Below are 11,620 nucleotides of genomic sequence, written 5' to 3' on the forward strand. Positions count from 1 at the left end.
ATCAATCTTTAGGATGTTTTTATCATAAATCTTCAATAATGTTTCAAATGGAGAATTCCTTTGTCTTTAGAAATGCAATGGAACGCAGCTACCTCTCACAAGAGTGCGCGTGATCAGCTCATGGCATTCTGCCAGACACATGGTTGAAACAGCTCTTTCTCTCCCCCTTCACAGTAGAAGCCTGAAACAACGTTCTAAAGACTGTTGACATCTAGTGGAAGCCTTAGGAAGTGTAATACCCCATAGACACTGTATATTGGATAGGCGATGACTTGAAAAACTACAAACCCCAGATTTCCAACTTCCTGGTTGGATTTTCTCAGGTTTTTGCCAGCCATATGAGTTCTGTTATACTCACAGACATCATTCAAACAGTTTTAGAGTGTTTTCTATCCAAATCTACTAATTATATGCATATTCTAGCTTTTGGGCCTGAGTAGCAGGCAGTTTACTCTGGGCACCTTATTATCCAAACTACTCAATACTGCAGTCCCCAGTCCCAAAGAAGTTAAGAGATGCCCTTCTGCACACCACTGTTTTAAACAGCTGTTATTTGAGTGTTTGTGGCCTTTCTGTTATCTTGAATGAGTCTGGACATTCTCTTCTTACCTCTCTCATTAACAAGGTGGTTTTGCCCACAGAACGTGAATGTGTTTAGTTTATCGCACCATTCTCTGTAAACTCTAGAGATTGTAGTGCGTAAAAATGTTTCTGAGATGCTGGAACGGTCAAAGTTGCTTAGATTACGCATCTTGCCCGTTCTAATGTTTGGTCAAACAACATCTAAAGCTCTCTACTCTATATACTCTATATATTGAGTTGCAGGCAGCCACATGATCCGCTGTTCGAATGTAACCTTCCTTGATGAGCTAAATCAGGTCTGTAGAGCTGATGGCGTGACCTATGTCATTGTGTGGGATAATGTCAGGTTCTACCATGCTCAAATGGTGCAAGCATGGTTTCAGGCCCATCCACAATTTACCACCCTGTACTTACCCCCATACTCTCCTTTCCTAAAACCCGATTGAGGAATTTTTCTCCACATGGAGGTGGAAGCTATATGATAGGCGCCCTCACGAACAAGCCACCCTTCTCCAGGCCATGGATGACGCATGCAATGACATCACGGAAGACCAGTTTCAGGCCTGGATTCGCCCTGCCCGAAGATTCTTCACCACATATTTGGCTAATGAATACATCCATTGTGATGTGGATGAGAACCTGTGGCCAAATCCACAAGACAGGGTTGAGGGAAATATAGAAGTACAGTAATCAATCCTTTGTTCTGGTTTTTACAGTAAGCCAGGTGAGGAACACTGCAGTGATGTTTTACAGTAAGCCAGGTGAGGAACACTGCAGTGATGTTTTACAGTAAGTCAGGTGAGGAACACTGCAGTGATGTTTTACAGTAAGCCAGGTGAGGAACACTTTAGTGATGTTTTACAGTAAGCCAGGTGAGGAACACTGCAGTGATGTTTTACAGTAAGCCAGGTGAGGAATACTGCAGTGATGTTTTACAGTAAGTCAGGTGAGGAACATGCAGTGATGTTTTACAGTAAGCCAGGTGAGGAACACTGCAGTGATGTTTTACAGTAAGCCAGGTGAGGAACACTGCAGTGATGTTTTACAGTAAGCCAGGTGAGGAACACTGCAGTGATGTTTTACAGTAAGCCAGGTGAGGGACACTGCAGTGATGTTTTACAGTAAGCCAGGTGAGGAACACTGCAGTGGTGTTTTACAGTAAGCCAGGTGAGGAACACTGCAGTGATGTTTTACAGTAAGCCAGGTGAGGAACACTGCAGTGATGTTTTACAGTAAGCCAGGTGAGGAACACTGCAGTGATGTTTTACAGTAAGCCAGGTGAGGAACACTGCAGTGATGTTTTACAGTAAGCCAGGTGAGGAACAATGCAGTGATGTTTTACAGTAAGCCAGGTGAGGAACACGGCAGTGATGTTTTACAGTAAGCCAGGTGAGGAACACTGCAGTGATGTTTTACAGTAAGCCAGGTGAGGAATACTGCAGTGATGTTTTACAGTAAGCCAGGTGAGGGACACTGCAGTGATGTTTTACAGTAAGCCAGGTGAGGAACACTGCAGTGATGTTTTACAGTAAGCCAGGTGAGGAACAATGCAGTGATGTTTTACAGTAAGCCAGGTGAGGAACAATGCAGTGATGTTTTACAGTAAGCCAGGTGAGGAACACTGCAGTGATGTTTTACAGTAAGCCAGGTGAGGAACACTGCAGTGATGTTTTACAGTAAGCCAGGTGAGGAACAATGCAGTGATGTTTTACAGTAAGCCAGGTGAGGAACAATGCAGTGATGTTTTACAGTAAGCCAGGTGAGGAACAATGCAGTGATGTTTTACAGTAAGCCAGGTGAGGAACAATGCAGTGATGTTTTACAGTAAGCCAGGTGAGGAACAATGCAGTGATGTTTTACAGTAAGCCAGGTGAGGAACACTGCAGTGATGTTTTACAGTAAGTCAGGTGAGGAACACTGCAGTGATGTTTTACAATAAGTCAGGTGAGGAACACTGCAGTGATGTTTTACAGTAAGTCAGGTGAGGAACACTGCAGTGATGTTTTACAGTAAGCCAGGTGAGGAACACTGCAGTGATGTTTTACAGTAAGCCAGGTGAGGAACACTGCAGTGATGTTTTACAGTAAGCCAGGTGAGGAACACTGCAGTTGACCTTTAACTGTTTTTTCTTTTTTTGTAGCTAATTATTTTTGCTTTGATTCAAGGAAACCTATGTTGTGATTTTATTGTATTTCATCAATAAATGTCATATTTTGTTCAATGACTCCACTGTGTCTGTAGTATTCTCTCTACTAGTCCTTTTACAGTGATGTATTTACGTGTAGTAGCATAATGAAACATGTATCATATATTTTGTACTACAATATTTAATGATTGAATGAACAACAACTACACAGTGAAACTATCGGTATGGTGATCTAAATGAATGGTCCTATGGTATTTCATGATAAATTAGTTATTTGAACCAATGATTTTGCAAGTGCAAGGTTTCTTTAAAGATATGAATGCACAATGCAAGGTTTTGAACATTGGACAGCCTGTGTTAGAAGTGGTGACCGTTTTGAGTTTTGTGTCTAGAGTTTTGAAAAAGGACCACAAGGTTCTGAAATTAGTGCCAAAGTGATTATTAAAAACTGTAAATAAACAGCTCTTCTTTGTCCTTGTCTTGTGTGTGTGTGTGTGTGTCTGTCTACATGTGTGCTGGTGTGTGTGTGTCTGTCTACATGTGTGCTGGTGTGTGTGTGCGGGTGTGTGTGTGTGTGTCTACATGTGTGTGTGTCTACATGTGTGTGTGTGTGTGTGTGTACATGTGTGCTGGTGTGTGGGTGTGTGTGTGTGTCTACATGTGTGCGGTGTGTGTGTGTGCATGTGTGTGTGTCTACATGTGTGCTGTGTGTGTGTGTGTGTGTCTACATGTGTGCTGTGTGTGTGTGTGTGGGTGTGTGTGTGCGGGTGTGTGTGTCTGTCTACATGTGTGCGTGTGTGTGTGTGTGTCTACATGTGTGCGGGTGTGTGTGTGTGTCTACATGTGTGCTGGTGTGTGTGTGCGGGTGTGTGTGTGTGTCTACATGTGTGCTGGTGTGTGTGTGCGGGTGTGTGTGTGTGTCTTACGCTGCAGCTATGGACGTTCTATTGTTCTATAATTCTCTGCTACTGCTCCCACTGTGGAGAGGACATGTGCTGCACTCTCCACTGTCATTCACTCACACACGCCCTGTGTGTGTGTATGCATGTGTTTGAGTCTGTGTCTGTGCGCCTGTGTGTATGCATGTGTGTGCGTGTGCGTCAGCAGTCTGCGTGGTAAGACCCTGCTCACGCCGCCTGCAGTAGCAACAACAATTGCAGCAGTAGCAGCACCTTCCCTTGTCCTGGCCAGATGAATGGCTGAATAAGCTCTGCCCATGCCCAGCAGAGCCCCTCTCGACGCCCCGACGGCGGGCATGCTGAAAGCGAGCAGGCTGGCATTATCGGGCACAGCCAGACTGCGCTGTGAAAGGGGATTACTCCGCCAATCGTCACGCTCACAAACACCACGACACCCCAGAAAAAAACACTGTCTCCTCTCCGAGGCCAAACAACTCTCTCTATCTCTCCTCTCTTTGCCTTTCTCTCCCTTCTCTGAATCAGAGGGAAAATGTCTTGTTTAAACAAAGGATTCTTTCTTTTGTTCTTTTTCTCTCTCTCCCCCTCTCTCTGTAAACTAATTGACATAAATGAGTGAGCTTATTAATCATGACAAGTGAGAGAGAGAGAGAGAGAGAGAGAGAGAGACATGGAGAGAGACAGACAGAGAGTGTCTGAGAGACATGGACAGAGAGAGAGAGACATGGAGAGAGACAGACAGAGAGAGACATGAACAGAGAGAGAGAGACGGACGGAGAGAGAGAGAGAGAGACATGGAGAGAGACAGACAGAGAGTGTCTGAGAGACATGTACAGAGAGAGAGAGACATGGAGAGAGACAGACAGAGAGTGTCTGAGAGACATGGACAGAGAGAGAGAGACATGGAGAGAGACAGACAGAGAGAGACATGAACAGAGAGAGAGAGACGGACGGAGAGAGAGAGAGAGACGCACAGAGAGAGAGAGACGGACAGAGAGACGGACAGAGAGAGAGAGACGGACAGAGAGAGAGAGACGGACGGACAGAGAGAGAGAGAGAGACGGACAGCGAGAGAGAGACATGGAGAGAGAGAGACGGACAGAGAGAGAGAGACATGGAGAGAGACAGAGAGAGAGAGACATGGACAGAGAGAGAGAGACGGACAGAGAGAGAGAGAGAGAAGAGGAGAGAGAGAGAGAGACAGACAGAGAGAGGAGGAGAGAGAGAGGAGGAGCCAGTGTAATTATCTCCCTCCTGCTCTCCTCCTGTGTTATTTCAGAGATGTTTGCCTTCTTCTCTGTGTTTCATTCATTAACTATGGTCTAGAGGTTTCTCCAGGACCAAGCTGGTGTTCATCACGGCAAAGGTTTTGAAACGTTTTGCAACATAAGATGAAAATAAGCGTTTCTAATTGGAGAAATTCAAGTAGTCCCTCCCTGTTTCAGTCCCGTTTTCTTCCGTTTGATGCCAAATGAATTGGCCCAGGTCACTAAGTCTGCACTCCCCTCACTCCCTCCAGAGTTACTGCAGAGTGAGACAGACAGACCACAAAGCCCATTGTTCTAAGGCAGAAAGTAAGACATTCAACACTCAAAGCTGTTAGGCCCCCATAAAACACATTGGTGCACAAACGGATGCACACACACACACACACACACACACACACACACACACACACACACACACACACACACACACACACACACACACACACACACACACACACACACACACACACACACACACACACACACACACATGCAGGCATACAGGCAGGCATAGAGTAGACACATAGATCCTCACACAGACCCCCCACCACACAGCTCTACAATGAACTGCATCTGATCACAGAACACACTGGCCAACACAAATGTGTCTGTCTTTCATCTAGCTTGTACCTCCATGTCCCCCCCTCCCCACCTCTGTCAGTTTTGCATGGAACTGAAGCGAGAGGGCAAGTGAGAGACAGGTGCAGGACAGGGAAGGAGAGATGAGTCACACCACCTGGACTGGTGATCATGTTCTGCCCCTGAACAGGCAGTTAACCCACGATTCCCAGGCCGTCATTGAAAATAAGAATTTGTTCTTAACTGACTTGCCTAGTTAAATAAAGGTAAAATAAAAATAAAAATGTCATAGGGACAAGGGACGTGCATGTACACACAGTGAAGATCACTCAGTCTCTCTCTCTCTCTCTCACTCACACACACACACACACACATTAAAGAGGAATATAGGGTATCACCATCTTTTCCATGGCTACCTCTGGGGGGAGGGTACTGTGTGGGTGGTAGGGTGTGGACTGGGAGGGTACTGTGTGGGTTGTGGACGGGTGTGGTAGGGTGTGGACGGGGAGGGTACTGTGTGGGTTGTGGACGGGTGTGGTAGGGTGTGGACGGGGAGGGTACTGTGTGGGTTGTGGACGGGTGTGGTAGGGTGTGGACGGGGAGGGTACTGTGTGGGTTGTGGACGGGTGTGGTAGGGTGTGGACGGGGAGGGTACTGTGTGGGTTACATCTGGTGGTTTTTCATGACCAGCATTAAATAACACACCATTTGGGATAGACTTTTATTTGCTTTAAATGTATATTTTTTCTATGATAAAGTCCTTTTTAAATGGCGATGCTTAACATTTCTGTAACATTTCACGGACATGTTTGTTCCCCCGTTAGTATGACTATTTAGTTTGGTTCAGTTCAATCCCTCTGCTGCTTTGAGCCAGTTGAAATAGATACAGTATATTAACATCTATGGTTGATTATGGACCGGATAAACTCCCACGTGAGGTAACAGCCTCTGACAGAGCTGTGATGGGCCTCTGATGCATGAAGAAGATGTTGTCAGAGCAACTTTAGTATCGTCTCTCACTCCTTCTTTCTCTCCTTCTCTCTCTACCTTCTCTGTCTCCTTCTCTCTCTACCTTCTCTCTTCTTCTCTGTCTCCTTCTCTCTCTACCTGCTCTCTCCTTCTCTGTCTCCTTCTCTCTCTCCTTCTCTCTCTACCTTCTCTCTCTCCTTCTCTCTCTACCTTCTCTCTTCTTCTATGTCTCCTTCTCTCTCTACCTGATCTCTCCTTTTCTCTCTCCTTCTCTGTCTCCTTCTCTCTCTCCTTCTCTCTCTCCTTCTCTGTCTCCTTCTCTCTTCTTCTCTGTCTCCTTCTCTCTCTCCTTCTCTCTCCTTCTCTCTCTACCTTCTCTCTTCTTCTCTGTCTCCTTCTCTCTCTACCTGCTCTCTCCTTCTCTGTCTCCTTCTCTCTCTTCTTCTATGTCTCCTTCTCTCTCTACCTGCTCTCTCCTTATCTCTCTCCTTCTCTGACTCCTTCTCTCTCTCCTTCTCTCTCTACCTTCTCTGTCTCCTACTCTCTCCTTTCTGTCCTTCTCTCTCTACCTTCTCTCTTCTTCTCTGTCTCCTTCTCTCTCTACCTGCTCTCTCCTTCTCTGTCTCCTTCTCTGTCTCCTACTCTCTCCTTTCTGTCCTTCTCTCTCTACCTTTTCTCTTCTTCTCTGTCTCCTTCTCTCTCCTTCTCTGTCTCCTTCTCTCTCCTTTCTGTCCTTCTCTGTCTCCTTCTCTCTCTCCTTCTCTGTCTCCTTCTCTCTCTCCTTCTCTCTCATTCTCTCTCCTTTCTGTCCTTCTCTGTCTCCTTCTCTCTCTCCTTCTCTGTCTCCTTCTCTCTCTCCTTCTCTCTCTCCTTCTCTGTCTCCTTCTCTCTCCTTCTTTCTGTCCTTCCTTTCTCTACCTTCAAGGTCCTTTGTGTTTGAAATGTAGTCCTGGTAGATTGTGTAAATCTTCTGCAGATGAGCTTGTTGTCATAGAACCAGGTGCCGAGTCTTGAAGGTCTCCAGTCAAATTGATCTTTCAACCCTAGAAAAGGGCAGCGAAGGGCAACAGCCACTCAGTGTAGATAGAGGCCTTCAATCCAATGGAAATATCACATATTGGCCCTTTAAAATTGGGGCCTGTGTTATCTCTTGCTTCAGACAGAAGGAACATCTAGCTTCCTCAGCTCAGAGAGAGACAGCCATATGTTTAGATGGCAAATTTCCTCCATTACCGCAATCCCCAAGACAGAGATTGTCTCCTATTGTTTACATTCGAAGCCCAAGTAGTGAATATGACAAGCCGAGGCTGTATAGTTATTAGTGTATATACAACACAACCAGCTGCATGGGACCTAAAGGATCATATGTCATTTCCACAGTCGTGACGGGACGACTCTAACTCAGTGCTCTCTCTCTCTCTCTCTCTCTCTCTCTCTCTCCCAGCAGCCCCGGGGTATCCTCGATTCTCAGGGAGTCTTGCCCACACCTTCCTTCCCATGAGCCACTTGGATCACCATGCCAACAGCGGCGTCCTCTACGGGCAGCACCGTTTCTACGACACCCAAAAAGGTGAGTGGCAAACAAATTCAAATTCAATCAGACAGAATGAAGATATTGAAATCCAATTGAACACAACAAAGTATGATGTAATTGGATAATGGATATTGCTCGCTATGTGGATGCCCACAGGGATATTACCTTAAATGTGATAATGTAATCCTGTCTTTTAGATTTGCTGCCTGGTTGGCCAATGGATGTTTTTTAAAGGGAAGTTCAGGATTTTACAGTTTGATATTTCCTCAGCCTGAAAGTCGTCTATGGGCCAGTAAAAACTGTAATCCATGGTTTGGTTTTCTATTAAAACAGACACTACAAACTTAAGGTAACTTTATCCACTACTACCTAACAGTCAACGGAAGCAAATCTTTTTGAATGAATTACACTTTCCAACACAAATCTCTAAAATCCTGAACTTCCCCTTTAGGAGTCTGTTTCTTTCTACCGAACAGAAATATAAATGCAACATGCAACAATTTAAATGATTTTACTGATTTTCAGTTCATATAAGGAAATCAGTCAATTGAAATAAATAAATTAGGCCCTAATCTATGGATTTCACATGAATGGGCATTGGCACAGCATGGGTGGGCCTGGGAGGGTATAGGTCCTCTATAGGTTCTCTGGCAACAGTTCTGGTGGACATTCTTGACGTCAGCATGCCAATTGCACACTCCCTCAAAACTTGAAACATCTGTGGCATTGTGTTGTGTGACAAAACCAGCATATTTTAGAGTGGCCTTTTATGGTCCCCAGCACAAGGTGCACGTGTGTAACAATCATGCTGTAATCAGCTTCTTGATATGCCACACCTGTCAGGTGGATGGATCATCTTGCTCACTAACAGGGATGTAAACACATTTGTGCACAAAATAATATTTTTGTTCATGTAGAACATTTCTGGGATCTTTTATTTCAACTCATGAAACATGGGACCAACACTTTCCATGTGGCCTTTATATTTTTGTTCAGTATATATCATTTAAATATTTTATATTTGTATCATTTGGAACTTTTATATCTTACAGAGAACTTCTATCTAAGAAGCCTTCCGTCCCAGCCCCCTCTCATCTCAGCCAATCACAGTCTTCCACCCATCTCCAGGGCGGGGCCGGGACACCCTCAGGGCTCCTGCAGTCGGGACATGGACCCAGGGGGCGGAGTCAGCCTACACAAGGGCCTGAAGGAGGGGTCCGTCGAGAGAGGGGTGGTCCCCAGCACCAAGGACAAGGAGAGGCCCAGCAGCAAACAGGAGGTCAAGGAGCGTCAGCAACACCACAGCCACCACCCCCAACCCTCACATCCACACCACCACCACCCACACCCCGGCCACACACAGCCCCACCCCCACCAGCAGCACCCCCAGTACCCCCAGCACCCGGTCTCCCTGGAGGAGGTCAATAGCAGAGCTCTGGAGAGGCACATGGAGCACCAACAGACCCTAGGAATGACCAGAACCCTCAGCGCCTGCCTGCTCAACGGAAAGATGCAGAACGGGGGGGACTCTGGGACGGGGGGAGCCAAGGCTTCCATGACTAGCTATGGAGGGGAGGTGGTGGGGAGCAGGGGGGCTCAGACACAGGCCAGCCACAGACACATGGAGGGTGGGGGGAACATCCGCTGCACCAAGGAAGGGGTGAGCGGCGAGATGAGGATCAGTGAGCAGCCTTCGGATTGTCTGGAGGGGAGGGGCCAGATGCTCCACCACGCCCTTCCCTACTCTGTGGCGCCGCCCCTGCAAATGGGTTCAGCCGCTGGGGAGGCCACCCCCACCTCCACCCCCACCACCACCCTCACCCGCATCCGGGTGGGTTCCACTGCCTTCAGCTCCACCCCAGCCATCCCCACCACCCCCACACACACCACCACCCGGACTTCTTCTGCCCGCCTCCACCTGCCCCTCTAACCAACCCCTCGCCGCACGAGAGGGGAGGGGGAGGGGGGCGAGACACCAAAGTGACAGGGGCCACGTTCATACCATCTGTAGGGGGAGGACACCTGGGGGACAAGTCCAGCGGGCAACCCTTCCAGATGGGCACCCCACCCGACTGCCAGGGGTTGGTGGGTGGGGGCGGCAGTGCCAAGGACAAGGCCATGGAGAAGAGTAACTGGCACAGGAAACAGCAGCAGCAGCTGTACAGAAAGGCTGAGAAGACCCGGACTGGATGCAGCAGCAGAGTCACCACCCCCAACAACCCCATCCCCAACAACCCCTTCCCCAGCAGCCCCAGCCCCAACAGCCCCAGCCCCAACAAATCCAGCCCCAACAGCCCCAGACCCAACAACCCCAGACCCAACAACCCCTTCCCCAGCAGCCCCAGCCCCAGCAGCACCAAGCTGTGCGTTCTCGCAGCGTCGAATGCATCAATAGCGTGGGAGTGGACACCACCGATGTGTTCCGGCCCTCTCTTCCCCAGGGAGCCAAGGCCGGACACTCCCTCCCCCCACTCAGTCAACACCTCCCCCTACAGAGACTGCTCCCTCCCGGGCCCCCTGCCCAACGCCTCACCCCTGGGGGTCGAGGAGGTGCAGGCGGTGGTGCTGGAGGTGGGAGTTGTTCCTTACAGAGAGATGGTCAGAAGGTGGCCCGTATTCGCCACCAGCAGCACGGTGGGCCTGGCCCGGACGCCCCAGTAGCAGAGCTGAACCAGAACAACAAACAGAACCAGGACCTGAACAGGAAGCTGGAGATGTCCCGTACAGCTACAGCAACAGTGGGCAGGGACAGCAGCATCACCCCCCAGCAGCCCCGGTTCCTCCCTGGGCCATGAGGCCTCACCACGTCCACCCTGCAGAGGAGGAGCAGCAGCGGAAGGCCTACATGGAGTCTCTCAGTGGTGGCAGACAACAGCCCCAGCAACAACCAGGGCAGGTATGGGCCTGCCTCCTCATCCTTCTCCCCAGCCCCAGCCACCTCCACCCCAGCCCCTCTCAGCAGCAGCAAGACCCCAGGTCGCCTCACAGGCCCAAGGAGAGCAGTGCCATGAAGAGCCTGCTGAAGTACAGCACCCAGCAGCCCCTGCTCCTCTCCCAGAAGAGTCCCTTCGGGAGGCCTGGGGAGCCTCAAATCCGCTGGTCTTGGGGTCCTGGAGGTGGAGCCCCCAGGTTAGCTGCCCTGCAAGGCAGCAAACAACAACAGGCCCTGCCCACCAGGAAGGCCCGGCCCATGACGGCGCGGCGCTCTGACTGTGGGGGCGTGGCCGGGGAGGTGGGCGAGGCGGTGGGTCACGGTGAGGGAGAGTCGCCAACCGCCTGTGGGCATCGCAGTCGCCGTGGCGAGGCAGGGGGAACCGTCCTGTCGCCCGGTGGACGCCCACCCCAACAGCCGGCAGGCGGGTGCACCCCTCCATGAAAGGTATGGGGTAACCTCCGGGCCTTTGGGTCACTTGCTTAAATAAACAGAAGGAGCAGGGGAACTGAGCAGAGATTATTTATCTACGACCTTTGGAAGACCTCGCTGATGAAAAATAAACAGCGGGCTTTGCCAAAGCCTAAAGTAGAAACAGCTTTATTTGACTAAACAGTTAAAGGCACTGGGAAGAAAAGAGAGGAGGAGGGGACTACATGGCAGGAGATCTGAGTCTGTGGCAGTAGAGCTGTA

The 11,620-nt window shown here is 49.0% G+C and overlaps 1 protein-coding gene across 1 annotated transcript in view; it reads left to right on the forward strand.

Moving 5' to 3' along the window:
• The window catches only part of LOC121843877 (BAH and coiled-coil domain-containing protein 1-like), a 48,054-nt gene extending 38,129 nt beyond the window's left edge, over nt 1-9,925 (forward strand). The window contains exons 3-4 of the mRNA XM_042313739.1: nt 7,906-8,031; nt 9,048-9,925. Of these exons, the coding sequence (XP_042169673.1) occupies nt 7,906-8,031; nt 9,048-9,925 (1,004 nt within the window). The remainder of the gene's footprint in view (nt 1-7,905; nt 8,032-9,047) is intronic.
• Nucleotides 9,926-11,620: the final 1,695 nt, after the last annotated feature.

Source organism: Oncorhynchus tshawytscha, unplaced genomic scaffold (genome assembly GCF_018296145.1).
Source record: "Oncorhynchus tshawytscha isolate Ot180627B unplaced genomic scaffold, Otsh_v2.0 Un_contig_17399_pilon_pilon, whole genome shotgun sequence".
NCBI lineage: Eukaryota > Metazoa > Chordata > Actinopteri > Salmoniformes > Salmonidae > Oncorhynchus > Oncorhynchus tshawytscha.